We start from the raw sequence: 17,154 nt of genomic DNA, 5'->3' as shown, positions 1-17,154 counted from the left end.
AATTTCAGATACTTATTATGGTAGCACACTTGAAGCTAAAATCAAGTCTTTGAAGATGCAGGGCCAAAACAGAAACAGAAAGTGGAATTCAGGGTATTGTTTTTTTTTTTTTGATTTAGCAATACAGAAAATCTGTACAATACAGAAAAACAGAATTGCAATGTGCTTTTTTCAAATGCTTCATGAGACTGCTTTTGGAGCGATTTCATCAAAACATTATAAAAAGTACATTTAAGCCTTTTGAGATAAGCAAAAAACCAATAGACTACAACCTTTAAAAGAAGTTAATATGATATTAACAGAAGCTATGTGATTAGCTAGTCTGAAACCTGAACCCGTCTTCAGGCTTCCCCAATCAAAATAAATTGGAAGGACAGAGCAGGAAGAAAAGAACTAATGGGAAAAAAAAAAGGGAGAAAAATAAAAAGAGAGGAGAAAGAAAACCCACACGAGTCCCTTACTGCTGTTATTCCTCCACGAGCGGAAATGCTCAGCTCAGTCATGGCTTAGGAGGCATAAACATCATTGAAATTCAAAGGCAGCTCTGAGAAAGAGGACGCCTCAATTGGTATGCAAGTGGTGTTTTCTCGCCCTGAATACATTATGAACTTGCAGCATGCTAATATGCCATGCTATCATAAGCACCAGATGGAACAGTAGGCAGTATATGTCCCATCAAACCTCAGGAAGATGTATTAATGTTCCTGCTCTTTTTTTTTCACCCCCCCCCCCCTTCCCCTCCCCCATCTCTACTACAGCCCTTCAGCTGTGTCCCCAGACTGGCACATTTCTGAGCATCCGTCACCTGCTCCCGGAGCACCGTTCTCCAGGGTTGCCTCATCTTCACCAGGTGGTGCCAAGCATCTTTTCAATCTTTTTTATCGCGGAAGGTAAAGGCCACAAGACATGTCAGGCTGTGCTTACTGAAGGGTAGCGAGTACAAAAGATAACATCATGAGATAAATGATAGATGAAGGAAGACTTTGGGTTTAAAGCTACCACAATTGTTTTAAATTATGTATAAGTAACGCGGCACAAATTTTCCCCTCAGTACTATTGGAAAATGAAGAATTGGGGGGCAGAGGCAAAGGGTAAGCTTTCTGCGTAACTGAATGAAACAGAGGAAACTGCATTAAAGATCTTTGAACTTAATTCCTTTTTTCACCACACTGGAAACCTTTTCAGAGGAGATATACACAATTCAACAGCCATTTATAGGGTAGGGAGCAGGGTTTAATTTTAAATCAGAGTATGAAAATGGCAAACAGGCAAATCAGTTTACAAAATTTGGATTTTTTTTTTTTATTAGAGATATGACTTTTTAATTTTTATTATTAAAATTTTGTTTAGATCTCTATGTATGATTCTAAAGAAGTATAGTAGTCTAATACTGCTTTGCATCATTGATGACTTCAGTCCCAAGCAGGTTTTATATGACTAAAGAAAAATGTACTCTAGCATTCTGCATGAAAGTATGTGCATACACATACAGAATTTCTGGTATCACCTGAATTTTTCCTATCCATAGGAATATACATTCTGTTGAAATACATAGTTTGCAAGAAAATTAGTTTCTTTTTTTTCCCCCTCCTCCTGGGCCCTTTGAAAAATAAAATGAGGTCCTTGAGACTGAAAATGATTAATCTGTGCATTCAAACCACAAGAAAAACCTGAGGTGGCTGAAGAACAGCAAATTGGCTTTTCTCATTTGAAGTTTTAATATTCAATTGTTTTTTAAACACATTTTTCAGAAAAAATAAAAAAATCACATCAGTAAACATTTTGCTAATTTCCGATATTTCAGAAACCACCTGCTGATTTACAAACAGCTCTCACCATGCATGTAAATCCATTATTTTCCTAACAACATTAGCCTTCTCAAAAATACAGTCTAATTCTGCAAGATGCTGAGTATTCACAACTCACACAAACTTTTCTGGGAATTAACATTACTGAAAACCTCACAAGAGTGAGCTTCACAACTTATCTGTTGCATGTATAACAAGGATTTTTTTCAAGTATTACTGGTCTGGGTGACAGGGATTTCCCCCCACCCATCCAGTCCTAATTAAAATAAAAAATAATTGCTTTTTTCTTTCAAACAAAGCACTTTGCAACAGTTATTCACAAATAATAGGCATTATTCTATCATCCATTACATGCAGATAGACTCTAATACAAGGATGTCTTTGGGACTGAGTCACAAATCAGACCATTTTTTTTCTTCCTACTGAATATTGAGGGGATTGTTTTGTTTCTTAATATATAGCCTTTAAGGGTAATTTGCTAGATTATGATTTGCGTTGTGCAAATAAGTCTATTTAAGTCCATTATCCTGCATTATAAAGGAATTTCTAACACCTAAACAGCACTCAATTTAATTATAACATCCTGAAACAGCAGTCGACTCCCAAAGGAACCTGTTTGGATCAGAAGACGATGATATATGCTAGCTGCTGATCATCTTTCACCATCAGATCTGCAATCAACTGTTTTAAAGAACAGTACCAGAACATCTGCATCATCATATTATTTTGTGGCAAAGAGCCATCCAAAACCAAACAACTGCACGCAACAATGTACGCATATCCCAGACTTGTAAGCAGACATATTTTAAAAGCAGCAGCTTTACTGTAATGACCAAATGAGACAAAACAAGGCTTTGATTTTGATTTAGCAAGCATAAATTTCTGCAGCAGAATCTCCATTGGGTAATTCATCAAGGCGCCTAATTCTATATCTAGTGTGGCAAGACAGCAAAAACACAGTCTCCAAGAACAAAAACACTTGTGACAAAACTATTAAGCATTACTGGTGATTAAGTAACAGACACTCATTCTTTCAAGACTGTCTTGAACCAATGCCCCATCCCCCCCCAAAAAAAACAACCAACAACCAAACAAAAAAAAACAACACAAAACAAAAACCACAAACCACACCCAAACAAAAAAAAACAAACAAACACCAAAACAAACAAACAAAAATAAACAAACAAACATACATACATGCAATCATGTTTGCTGGTGTCAGGATGAAATCAAGGAATCATGATTTTCTGTATTCCTTCAAGGAAAAGCAAGGTTTTTCAGCAGCATCCAAAAAGCTCTTTCCGAAAGAATACAGAAGTTAACTAAGGAGAAAGTATATAATTTCTCTTGTGGCTCTATAGAGGAATGCTGGTCAATACCTGAAATGTAGGTAGTATTTTTATCTTTGGAGGTTTTACAGACTCTCAAGAGCTATTTGAAGCAAAAGCTTTAAGGCAGCATAAACTGAAGGATTCTGATTCTGGCAGTCTCTGAAGATTAAATACCATTGCTTTCCTTCCTCAAAATGAAAGGAATTGGAAATTACTACTCTATCAATTGACATGTCAGAGGAAGAAGCTTGGCTGGTCAGCTGTCCTGAGAAGCAACCATGCAAGTCCAACCTTTATTCCACAAGATGTGGTTCTGCCTGTGCAGAGGGGGTTGAAGAGGGCAAAGAAAGGCTGACCGAAGGCTCTCCTCAGATGGCAGAGAACTTGCTGTACACACTGCGAAGACTCGGCTTTCATACCAAGCTCTTGATAAAAGTTTCATGCACGGATTCATCTCTCGAGCTGCAGCCTTGCTTATTAAATATAGAAAACCCAAATACAGATTTGATTTTACAACCACAGAGAATAATGTAGAGAGAGATGTAAAGAATTAACAACAAAAGAAAAACAAGAGCAGCATTCTTCAAAATACTTTAAAAATTTAACGAGAGGCAACAAATAGTATTCCCAGACAGGCAACCATCTCGCTTCCCCACAGTCTCACTTCTCCATTTGCAAAGGGAAAATAAAGTGCTCATATTGAGTATTAGAAATTCAGAAAAGTAAAATATACACATATTACTGCACAGATACTTTTTAAAAATTACAGTGCTTTTTTTTCCTGAAGATGTAATGCAGTCCAACATCAATCTCAGTGTAAAATAATCAAATATTGACCTTAACAAAGTAATTTAAATTACTTTCAAGATCTGGTACAAACAAGAGCAACATAAGCTCTCTCAGGACCCCAGAGCAAAGAGATTCTCCAGCACCATGGAAGGACGGAAGGACCACTTGAATTCCAGAAACTGAGTTTTATCATAGCACTCTCTTGAAAATAAAAACGAAAAAACACCAAGTCCAAAGACACAGTAAATTCTGTGGCAAACCAGTTTCTGAGAAGAAAACCGATGACTTTCAAAGCTATTCAGTGACAGTGCCATCTGACCTCGCCAGGCATCTAATTATACCCTCTCTTTTACAGACCTAACCAAGGCTGCTTTAACAAGCATCTTTCAGCTTTGTTTACCATGTTTGTCACTCTCAAAGTCTTTATGGTTCACTCGGTGTGTACTTTCAAAACTGATACAAACCCTGATTCCTTCTCAAAAAGAACCTGAAAGGTTGTTGCATCCCTGCTTTTAAGCATCATTTTTGTACACTGTATTGTTTATAGTTTAAAAAGTCAAAAATAATGTGCCTTGTACAGTTCCAGGCCAAAAAGGTAGCCAAAAGAAACAGTAACACTGTCCACAGAAAATGACCTCTCCTAAACTTCAGTTAGCCAACTTTCTCCTAACTAGAATACAAATAAGTGCATGCAAAGCTAGCAGATATAATTACACAATCAACAATTATGTGGTGAAATGGACTGGAAAAATAAAATTAAAACAATAAATGTTAATTTGTATTTGCTAACCATGAATAATGTGACTGGTACTCTGCAAGGTGCAAAATCCTTCAAAAACAGATTCACTTAAAAATTCAAGGAATGACAGATACAGAGAAGTCACATATAAGACAGCCAAATAGATGGTATTCATTTGGATTGTTAAAAAAGCTACAATGAAAATTCAGGGCTCTGTATACATGCTTGCTGCCCTGGCTTAAAAGCGCTACCAGAATGTATCTGGAATGCACAGTTCAGAAGCAAGAATCAAATTATGGTCGTATTTTTGTATGAACCAAGCGCACACATTTTCCAAACTGTAATCTTGTGGCAGGAAGACTATTAGAGCCCATGTGTGTTTGCATGACTCACAGCGCACATCGTAAGGAAAGGTCTGAAAGAAGGAAGGGGAAAGGCCCTGTATCACTAAACCAGGAGATTATTACTCCTTCAGCAGGATGTGGTTTCAAAATGGAAGCAGAATAAGACAGTGAACCCAGCATCACTAGAAGAATCAGAGAAAGGGGAGATGACAAGAATCTGCACCCAAGATGGACAGGAGGGCTCCCTAGCCTTGGAGAAGCGGATTATAGGCACATGAGGAAAATTCCAATAAAGCATTGGAAGTGAAAAGGTACCAAGTTACATTTTCAAGATGCTTCTGAATGGCTTATAGAAGAAAGAATAATGCATTAACCCCCAGAAGAGAAAAGATGTATCAATAAGCTGGAAGGGGCAACGGACATCAAAAGGTAAAACATATTCCTGCTTCTTGAATCATCATTGCAAAGAGTTAAGAATATGCAAATCCCACTTCCTCAAACCTTTATTTATCACAGTAAACCTTTTTTTTAAACCAAGAATGATACAAGCCTGGCCCTGCACCAGATCTGCACAAACTTGCAGTATGCTTGAAGGGTTACCAAAATACATTTTTCTTCCTTATTCCTCGGCCTCTCCTCCAAGAGGTGATCAATACTGATTCCTTTCGCTCTTCTGTTTCCACACTTCTTTCGGTCAATATGTAAAATGCCGCAGAGCTTGTTACAGTCTGCTTCTAAAGGGATGTCCATAATGAATGAGAACCATATGAGCAGTACTCTTAATAATTGTGTCTACTCTTGATGGTGTTTCCTTTCAAACTTCAGAAAGATTTCCTGACACCTTTGACTTACACTTTGTACTCATTTAAAAGCACAGTTATGTTGCAGGCACTGCTCCAGAACATATATCCCTATTAATACTGAAATAGCTGGCTGGATAATTTAAATTCATTCAGAAGTGTGAATCCTACCAGGTAGTTATTCCTCATTAAAATTTCACAAGATTGTCAGATCCCATGAGCAAGAAAATTAAGTGTTTTATTTTTAAGAAGTAGAAACAAAAATGTACAACTCATTATGCAATATCATGGAAAAGCCCAAATAAGGCTGTAGCTTCATGCCACAGGAATTTGGGCAGGAGATTTTTGAAGTTGGATCAGTTCAGCGTCTCTTTTGACACTGCAGCCCTAAACCAGCTGCAAGAACATTACTACCAGGTGGTGTGTTGCAGCACAGGGACAAAACAAAGAGGTCAGTGAATCTCCAGTTGGAGTGACACCTCTCAAATCCCAAGGCCCGCAGAAACCTGTTAAGTTCTTTCACAATTAATGCTCACAATGGGGTTATATCACCATACTCTGTGTATAATTGGCAGTGAAGAAGAAATTATGAGTAGGGAAAAAATATTAAAACCCAATAGCACAGATAAATAAATTCGGCTTCGGTATGTGTAAAGCTCAGCTCAATGAGGTACCATGGGAAGGAGATGCAGCCCTTTCAGCCATCACTGAGTCTGGCAATTCCGTTCTCCTACAGGCACACAAAGGCAAAGTTCACTCTGCAAGTTATAGACCAGGTAGTGGTTTCAGATCAGACAACGAATAATTGACTTCAGGTGCCCAGAAGCTAACATTGCTGAAACTTCCCCCTGAAACACAACACAAAAAAGCCCGTGTTGTCAACTGCTCTGCTTTCCCCTACAGTGCACAGGGCTGAAGCACCTCAGACTGGGTATCCAAAACAGACAATGGATCCAGTAGAAGGAAGAATCATCATGCAGGCTGAAGTGACCTCAGAAGATCAGATAGTCCATGCCATTTTGCCCCAAAGCATATGCAGTTACAAGTTGCCAGAGATTTGTCACATATGGTGTGTTCAGTAATGGAAATACCAGTACCTCTCAGGACAACCTGTTTCTGTGCCTAACCATCCCTATGGTGAATAACTTTTTTCCTTGTATCTATTTGGCATTTATCATGGTCCATTACTTTTGCCTGTTGCCTCTCATCATAGAATCATGGAATGCCAGGATCATCTGGTCCAACTTTTCTTGGCAAAAGCATAGTCTAGATAAGATGGCCCCAGCACCCTGTCCAGCTGAATCTTAGAAGTGTTCTATGTTGGGGAATCCAACACTTCCCTGAGGAGATTATTCCAGAGTCTGATTGTTCTCATCATGAAAAATTTTCCCCTTGTGTCCAATCAGAATCTCCTCAGGAGTAACTTTTACCCGTTACCCCTATCACTATAATTATTAGACTTGCAGCCTATCACTATGCACCTCTGAGGAGAGTTTGGTTCTGTCCACCTACTCTACATCCTCCCATTAGGTAGCTATAGACAGCTCACAAAAAATATAATATCAAGCTAGTTATACTTAACTAGCAACTGCCTACAGCTGGCCAACAGGGAAATACTAGAGACAGGATGCTTTACTCCTGCCTTTCAAGAGCCTCAGTAACTTGGAGACATGGGATCCACAGCACTGCTTCCTCCTCCAGAAAAGTTGTCCATATCCTTACCTTCAGAAGATTGGCAAGTAGAACTGGTTTGTGTAAGACACAGCTAGGCAAGATGGAAGAGGTAAGCTTTGATCTTTTTCAAGTCTTTTGAGTGGAAACCTCACTCTGGAAGACATGAATTCAAATCCTCCTCCTGATTGCTTGAGCTCAGGTCTGTAACATATTCCCTCAGCAGGAGGGAAAGTTACTGCCCAGCAGCAGCTTATTCCAGAGGGGAGTAATCTCCATCGTTCTTGTCCTGTCCAAGGACTGAGCAGGAAACATTTCAGGAGCAACCAAGGCCTGAAATAAATGGCAACAAGGACAAAGTGGCTTCCACGCTGTCCTGCATTTTGCCTGGTGACTCTGATGTACAAAAGGCAGAAAGAACAGACGTACATCACAAAATGCAAGGTGGTGCAGAGATGGCTGAGCTCCTGCAGAGTGGAGCCAACGAATATAGATAGCATGGTACAGCATGGCAAAGGCTTCACCAGCATTGCAGATTAACTGTGTGAATGTGGGGTTAGCAGAGTGGGATATTGAACGAAATCAGCCTTGCCAAATGGGCCAATATGGCTAGGCTGTGTCTGCATACAAGTATAAATCCAAGCACTGCTGTGCCCTGTGTATTTCCTGATTTAACGTCTACTTGCCTCAGTATCACTGATTCTGTGCTCCGTTTTACATTACACGCATTTCTGAGAACAAAAAGTAAGCCTGCACTTGTGAAGAGACCAACATTTCTAACTACACATTGGGCATCCTCCAAGATTACCTACCAGATCCAACTGCACGAACGACTCGGATGCAGAAATGCCTCCATTCCAAAAAGACACAGCTGTGAACTCTGCACCGGCCTCCTTAACCCTGTCGATACTGAGACAGATCTTAACATGCACAGTTGCAGCTCAACAAGCTTAGGAAACTTTAAAGCTGTAACAGTGATGCAACTGAAATGCGGAAAGAGTTGAAGCACACAGTTTTGGATTTGGAAGCCAGCTACTGCTTGAAGTGCAGAAGTTGTCTTGTGCACTTAGTTTTAGTCTGCGAACTGGTAGTGAGAGATCAGGCTTTGGCTGATTTTCTGTAGAGTTATCCTTGATGTACACACTTGGAAGAAAAAAATCTGCAGTAAACAAACCAGAAAACTGGTACAAGTATACATACAGTTCCTGAAAGGGACCAGATTTCATGTCGCCTTCTGCTCTCAGACGTATCAATTTCCCTATTTGAACTTTTCAAATTGGCATATCACCTCTTTTTTTTTTTTTTTCTTTTTTTTTAATCGCATATACACAGATCATATTGATTTGCAAACTAGGATGATCACACCTTAAATATACAAGTGTGGAGTCCAAAATCTTCAAATGAAGATGTGTTCTATGCTAAACACCCTATGCACACCAATGAAGTACCAGTCCTGAGAAACTGATTTGTTCATTCCTCGCCAGCTAAGGGTCTGAAATGAAAAGCACTAAATCTTCCCAGGGAAAGAGTGTCTGGGAAGACGTTCAAAATATATATATATATATACATATATATATATATATATGTAAAGAGCTATTTTTGCAGCATAATCTGCATCCCATGATGTGTTAGTTACTTTCTATGCATACATGGCAGGATGCCACTCACAGCCCCATGGGCTGCAAATAATGTCATGAAGACTTTGGAATTTATTACTACCATAAAAGAATATGAAACTTTAATTATTTGGAAATCAAGTCATTGCACCTTGTCTCTCAAACCCTACAACAGATATCTGAAGAACCTAGTGACCCTTGGTCCTCTTAGCAGAGCTTTTCACTCCCATTTGAATCCTGAAGAAGATAAAGTCATTATGTACGATGACTGGAATAATGATGCAAGGTTAATACTCAGATTTAAGTATTTCCAGACACATTTTCCCTGTTTGGCAGGAAACTTGTTTTGTAAGACCCAGAATTGTCCTAACATAACAGTACAGCAACTTAAAACAGAACAAGTCAGTTAATGGACTGTTAGGAGACTTTTGCTGTGTAACAGCATTTAGACGCATGTATTTAAAAAAAACAGGTGGATAATCCAAATGTTCAGTTACTAGGACACTAACAGTTATGTCCATGGCAATTTTGTTTCTGTTCTTTAAACAAATCATCACTTGCAAGCACTAATGTTAAAACCAGAAAGCCAGTCTAGTACACAGTGGCTATAAATGCCAAATCAATTTTCAGCAGATAATAAAGTCCATGTTTTACAATCAGCAATGCACTGTTTTACTACCCAAAATGTAAGCTAATAATATATAGCTCTGCTAAATGGAAAATGCAGATATGCTGTTAAGAAACGGGCTGGCTGTGAGATGATGGATCATTTCTGCTGGGACCTTCTTAAAGCTATGTGCAAATGTTTTGAAAATATCACATGATGTGGCCATGTGTTAAAAATTACAGCCAGTTAAGTTCTCTGCTAAGAAAAATATGTGGGCAATTTATGAAATGCACTCCAGGATGGAGATATCTTAAGTAAAACCAGATTTTGAAAACAAACCCATTTTTTTTTTTTGAAACATGAACTTAAAAAAAAAAAAAAAAAAGCCGCAGCCACATCTGGAGAGCAGAAGTAAAGAAAGGGTGGTCTGACCTAATACCAGGCCATCTTCTGAAAGAACAGCATTATTTCTGGGCTACAATGACTGTGATCACTGATTGTCCTTTTAAGGAAGCCATGCTGAATACTGCCATGGGCAATAATAAAGCATTTTGTAGGCCAACATCTGTTCTCTGAAAGTACTATAAAATGACTGATAGATTTGTAATGTTTCATAAATAAAGTCCGGAATAAACAGTTCTTCGGAGGAAAAAAAAAAATAAAACAACACCCGCAACATTCACAGTAATCAGACAAAGTGGTGTACAGTATTAGATTTGAGCACTGTTCCCGTAGCATCAATTATTTAGAGATAAGCACTTCCTAGAGTTCACTACAAAGAATGATAAAATGGTTAACTTGGTTAGTGCAAGCCGCATGTTAACGGGATTATCTTTCTAGAGACTTTTCTCAGAGTTGCAGTAGTGCCTTAACAGAGATCTGAATCGCTTTTACAGCGTTTCAGCAGCAAACCTCGCTGCTGTCGCTTTGCCCCGGCAGGGAAGTGAGGAGGTGAGCAGCCAGTCAGTCACAAGTATAACAGTATGAGCAGCTTGTCTTAGAAGAGCAAATTTAGTTTGTGTGGAAGTGTTATTGCTACACATAAACCAGAACCCGTCTTTATGACTTCCTGTTCTTTTCCCAAAAGAAGAAGGACTTCAGATGTCAGAATCACTAAAGGGATGCTTCTGAAACTGACTTCACACATACACGAAAGGCACTGACATAATATCAGATTACACAAAAATACACATCCTTTTAATCTCCTGTACATAATGTGCTTACTTTTAAAATACAAAATTTGCCCCAGATGGCTAATAATGCCCATTTGAAAAAAGAAAGAAAAAACAAAACACACCACCACAATATTAAAGGGCTAAAATATGCTGTGAACAGCTTGAGAGGCAGTTCATCCTAGAGGAGAGTAAAAAAGTGCAGATGGGCGTCAAAAATAGCCAAGTGTCAGATCTGTTCAAGTATCTCCATTCTGGCACATGCTCCCAGTCACAGCTGTTAGTGTATTCTCTGTATCCAAGTGCAAGGTTTTCTAACACTCCGAGCTGACATTAAAACACACTTCGTGCTTGCTGCTGCTGCTTTAAGGGAATGCTGGAAATTAAAGATTTATTTACTGGTAAAGCTTAACGAGTATTGATAAGGGTATACAGACTCAAGTGTAGCGCATGCCATCTTGATTAAAGATGCATGAAATTTTAACCAGCAGGTAGATTAAGTAATTTAAATGCCAAAGGCTTAATAGTTTTTCAAAAACCTCCACTCTAGGAATTCCAACACTGTTTGCCAATAGCCCCAAATAATGCACACAGGGATCAAAACTGATAAGATTGTGTGATTTTAGTACATTTAAATAGCTTAATAAAACACAGAAATGGTAAACTGTACAAGATGAGTTTCATACAAATATAGGCAAAGCATCAGTGGATTCAAATTATGCAGAAATTATGCAGTTTTCCAAATTAATGAATTACCATGATATTTCTAAAGAAGACCACATCCCCAGGAATGTAACGCATGCAAATCAAATTTGACATTTAAAGGGTTAAATTGACCTTTCATAGTCCTCAGTTGTTATCTATGCAAATTAATTTGCCCATATTTCAACCATATAAATCCTCTTAGCCTTGTGCTTTGAGCAAACAGAGCCCACTTTCTTGTTACAACCAGAGGATCAGGAAGCATACCAGCAGTAGGGTATGACCGTGTATAAAAATCCTAAAAGGAAAACATTCTTCCAACAACTGGCAATACGTACATGCAACTGTGGTTGCAGCAAACTGGCAGATACTGTTTCAAAACACCATCTGCGAGGTGTACAGACTCCCTGTGATCAAGCGTAGCCTCTTCTGCCTGTCCTACCCAAATAATCCACAAGAACCAGCCAGCTGTAGGATCTCTAGCCCTTGTCTTTTTTTATCCAGAGACACAGGCTGCTATAATCAGGCACATGGCTCCCTTCAGTCCTTACCAAAGGGGGGAGGGAAAAAAAAAAAGCCAACAAACAAAACACACCAAATTCAATCCACTCTGTCATCTGGTAAAACCCTCCAGACAAATCATCCTGCATAGAAGCACCATTTTCATTGGCAATAACACTTATCAATTAGACAAGCGATCGTAAGATCCAAGGATAATATTTTCCTGAGGAAACCGACCTATTAAAATTTCCAGCTCCATAGCAATTCCTCTAATTCAGCAGATTTTTTTATTGTTTTATTTTGTATGAACATATTTCAGCGATCTGCCCAGTGACAGTTAAGGACTATGGTTTAGGACAATGTTGGAATAATTTGTTTCATGAATCTCCTTCACTTCTCCAACATAAACAGCTTTTCTCAGAGATAATTTCAACTGATGGGTGAATGCTGTGAATGATCTCTACCGATCAAATGTTTGCAGATTCAAGGTACAGCTGACAGTCATGAAAGCCAGCCCAAAGCTGTGTTTCTCTTCACTAAAAAATGATCCCCCATGCAGAGACCTGCACCCACAAAGCAGGTGACTTTCTGCTATTTCTCTCTCTTTTCATTGAAACATCCAGTCCTGCTGTAAGTACCATCTCTAGCAGTTCCCTCGCACAAATTCCCCTCCCCCAAACATATACACAACAGAATTAGCATCCACGATTGTTCCGTACTCATATCAGTTTGCAAATCAGCCTCTATATTAAAAGGAAAAAAAAACCCAAAAAACAAACGAAAAAAAAAAACTATCAGGAAACAATTAGCGTTTCCTCATTTAAAACCGAAAGAGCTGCAATAATTTCAACTCACCAGGCATCCTTGGATAAAATATACCACACTGTAAATGGCTCTCTCCTAAAAGCGAGCTTATTTAGGGCTCAGTGCCTCCTGTTCTGGAATGAGCAGAGAGAAGCGAGCGGGGCCATCAGAGCTGGCTGTGGCAGCGTAGCTGGAGGCAGGATGCTGGGCGCGTGCGTTTGCCAGGCAAAGACAGATGGAGAGCTGACACTCTGTATTGCACTTGGAGCAGAAATGTGAATGATGACAGGAGCACATGTGGCCTTGAACCCAGCCCTGTCTCTTCAGGCAGAACAATGACAGGGATGTGTGTGCAAATTATCACAACCCCGGCTCCCCTCAGCTGACTCCTTTTACTCTACCTTTCACACCAAGTTCCAGATGACCAAAGAATAGAACGCAAAATGTGGAGTGATAAGCTAAACACTGAATTATTCCTTTTTTTTTCCTTTAAAAGTTAACCCTTTCTTCTGCTGACAGCAATTAAAGAAAAAGAGCAATGCTTCGAATCAGCTCTCCTCCAAAAGTGAAAACAAATCCATTCTTGATTTTAACAGCCATAATTTTGCCCTCCATAGGACTACGTTTGTTTATTTAGCTGGAAATTCAAAACGTGCACGAGGATCTACAAGAGGGTCCCCCCTCTTTTTCCTCCCCTCCCCACACTTTTGTCATTACTGTGCTGTTTTACTATAGTGAACAGGGTATCAAAATCACTCCCTTTCTCAGATTCTCAGTAGTATGTGTAAAATAGAACACACTTAGAAAGCAGACCACTTTTATTTTACTATAGTGCTTTTAACCCCCTGGGATTCTTGCATTGATATGTTCCAAACATTTGCAGCTTACTCTCTTTTACCTTGCATGGTGATCCATGGGGGATGAAAACAAAATCTTCCCTGTAAAGCTTTTTCAAAAGCTAAACAATCATGTCCTCCCAATTTCTGATTTTGCACACCCCTTAAATGTTTATCCTTCACATGAATAACGTATGCCTGGCTAGGTTCAATGCACTCTTCCCTATTAAGCTTTAATGGACACCATGATACATAAAACTACAAGTCTTTGTTATAGTGCTTTATCTAAAGCTGGCTATTTTCTTCTCAGCAGTCCCTCTTTAGTCCTTTGTAAAACATCTTTGCCTCTTAGGAGAAACAGACGCCTGACTCGCATGCCTTCTGTAGCACGTATAGCCTTGCACAAAATTCCAGGCACAAGGAAAAATATCTTCTTTTTTAGAACTCTCCTCCCATTTAGCACTTGCAAAAGCTTCTCCCTTCAGTAATGAGCATTTCTCCAGCAATTAGCACGCAGGTCCTGGTTTTGACTTTGCCTTTGCAGAATACATTTAAACCCATATAGAAAGATAGTGATTCTCAGTCGGATCTTCAGGAGCTGCATTCTTGTCAGTAAAAGACTCATCCTTTTGTACTTATTTATGTATCCCCCTGATTTTGCGTTATCCCATCTCCTGCCTTTGCTACGCAGAAACAACCCTGCTTTCAGGCCGTCCTCTTCCTTCCTCTAGCTGCACAGAGCCTGATAAAGATCTAGTTAGGAAAAGCACACATGCAAAATTAAGCAAAAAATAACAACCCTTCCAAAATCCGGAGTGAACTCATGAATATTTCTCACTTAAAGAAAACGAGTCTCTTAATTTACTGATATTTCCACAATAACTTTTTAACATTAAGTCCCACCCTTAAGCTTCACTTAAATAGGAGAGAGACTCCAATCACAGAACTGGCAAATTCCAGACAATCAAAGAAGCAGAGGAGCAGCTTCCAGTAAACACCCCAGCACTAACAATACAACGTGTCTGTTATTAATACTTGAGGTGAGTCTTCATCTTCATCAGATTTCTACTGTAATGAAGTTCTGTATAATGGACTTTTGAGTGTCAGAGAGCCCAAGAGAAACATGAAAACGTTTTCATGAGAGACCACTTCCATGAAGTGGGGGAAAGTGGAGGGGTGAAAGAGAGAATAACAAGCAAAGTCTGAGCCACCGAGGTCTTTAAGGAATCTACCGTGCTTTTTGTTTTATTATTTGATGCACTATTTAAAACCAGTCAGTTAGTATTGCATTTGCTGTGTTGTTTTTCTTTTTTAATGCTGTGCTCTACATGAAAAGAAAAACATTTTCACAGTTGGAAATACAACCTTTCATCAACATAGATGCAGCCTGAATCAGCCTCAGAGTAGAAAGTAACGTGTCAAAGGTATGACGTATTTTAATAAAATTGAACAATATTCATTCTTAAAAGTAGGTCTTAATATCAGTACATTGTAAATCCACAGACCACAGCTCACGAAATTGAACTTCCATATGCTGTGTGATTATGCATCTTTTTTTCTGTGTGTAAAAAGCCTTTTTAAGCTGTTATCTGACTACAGTAATTGCCATTTAAATTGATCCACGTCAACAAAACCTGGATCCCTGGAGATTCTCACCTAGAAGTCTGCTCATGGAAGGGCTAACAGAATGCCTGTGCATCTGAGACTACTTCAGCATTTTCTCAAGCAGCCAGCTGCATGAATAGTTTTTCCCTCTCATTATTTAATACACTGAGGCAGGCTGCAACCCATTTGGCAGTCCTCCCTGAATAAATATCTGTGGATATTTATCCGAGTTACCCACCCCACCCCCATTTTTAATGCAGTCACTTAAAGTTGCCCTAACAGTTTTTGCACCAGGTCTGAAATTTTAGCAGGCAAAGCGAAGGTGGACAGCCCGTTCTGTAAGATGGTTTTTATTTTCCACTAAGAAAAAGGAAAAGCAGTGGTTTTAACACAGGAACAATTCCGCTGTATTACAAGATTCGGTATTCTGTGTAATACCAAAATGAAAGTGATACAAAAAATATAGAAGATAAACTTTGGCCAGTTTCTTTATGGTGCATGTTATGCTACACCCTCCTGGGTGGGAATCAGCTCCTTCTTTGACAATCATCCGAAACAAAATAATTTTAAATAATCCTCTACAACTCTTATTTTTGACAACAGGTAAAGAAGGCAAAACAGTCTCCATATTCATACATTTGAACCGGGGAGGAGGAGATTTTTATTCAGTGGATGATATAAGGTCGCTAAGACATGGATCTGATGGAAGAGAGAAATTCCAAGCGATTACCATTTAAAAGTACAGAGATTGCCTTCTGCTCAAACCCAGCTTAATAACAGGGACTGGAAGTCCACTGAAACACATCTGTAGTTAATGAAAGCTCTCTATTAACAGTGAAGGAAGAATTTAACTCAAAGCTTTTCTGTTGGACTTCTCAACTTCCCGCTCTACTTATAGCAGACTGTTGTGATACATTGTGACTTCACACAGTGGGTATTAAGTGAGTTAATTCAAAGGAGCTGAAACCTCATTGATCCTAATTGAAAGCAATACACCCAACCAAATAGTTTTCTACCCCATCTGCTCTGGCCTGCCACCAGCTATTCAATACAAGAGAATTAATAGTTTCAGATATTCTAACCGACCCAATAAAAGCACTCATTTAAGCAGGACTGCATTAACAAAGTGAAAAACCAAGGGCAAAATGGGTTCAAATGGAGCATTTTACTCCTAGTTGGCTTTAACAAAGCTGAATAATGCTTATTCTGACTTTTTATGTGCAAGACTTGATAAACTGAATGAGAAGGCACTCAATGATCAGTCAACGAGCATTGATGAATGGTCATTAGGACCCCCCCAACCTCAGGGAAGGCCATTCCACAAAGTGGCACACCAGCTTGAAAGGGCGGACTCACTAATGTCCAGATTTCCCCGCTTGCTTGTTCCACTTTCACTTTCAGACCACTGGCCACCAAATGAGGCTGACATATTGGAAAATAATCTTTTATGGGCGAGTGGTAAATAAAAATGGGGGCATTAGCTGGGCTTTCAAATTCAAATCTGCTAGTTTTGTCAGCCCCCAAACGTTTTGATTTTCCACCCAGCTGGAAGCTATTAATGTTTTCTTAAGGCATCCCACTGACAGGGCAAACCCACCTAATGTGTGAGCTGTCGAGCTGATTGGGGGGACAGGGGACGACCACTTCGGGATGCTTTCTGAACTTTATTCAGTTGATGGTCCAAGTCAAGTACAGTAATGGCAACACCTTCAGGAGAAGCTCACTAATTTCTTCTATGGCCTGGTGTCCCAGTGGTGCACCCAGGACTGTAATGGGTACCCACACTGAATTTTTTTTCCATTACATTGCACCTAGCCTCCCTTGTTTTT

The 17,154-nt window shown here is 39.2% G+C and overlaps 1 protein-coding gene across 6 annotated transcripts in view; it reads right to left on the bottom strand.

The window, feature by feature from the left end:
• Positions 1–17,154, bottom strand: part of RUNX1T1 (RUNX1 partner transcriptional co-repressor 1) — a 114,344-nt gene that overhangs the window by 66,170 nt on the left and 31,020 nt on the right. The window contains exon 1 of one of the 6 annotated variants that reach the window (XM_065830398.2): positions 12,936–13,092. The exons of the other annotated variants lie outside the window; for them this stretch is intronic. Within the exon in view, the coding sequence (XP_065686470.1) occupies positions 12,936–12,942 (7 nt within the window). The 5' untranslated portion in view covers positions 12,943–13,092. Of the gene's footprint in view, positions 1–12,935; positions 13,093–17,154 lie in introns of those variants that run through there. 6 annotated transcript variants of the gene reach the window in all.

The sequence above is a fragment of the Patagioenas fasciata genome, chromosome 2 (assembly GCF_037038585.1).
Source record: "Patagioenas fasciata isolate bPatFas1 chromosome 2, bPatFas1.hap1, whole genome shotgun sequence".
Classification (NCBI taxonomy): domain Eukaryota; kingdom Metazoa; phylum Chordata; class Aves; order Columbiformes; family Columbidae; genus Patagioenas; species Patagioenas fasciata.
Note: the sequence above shows the minus strand (reverse complement) of the source record. Positions and strands in the feature narration are given on the sequence as shown.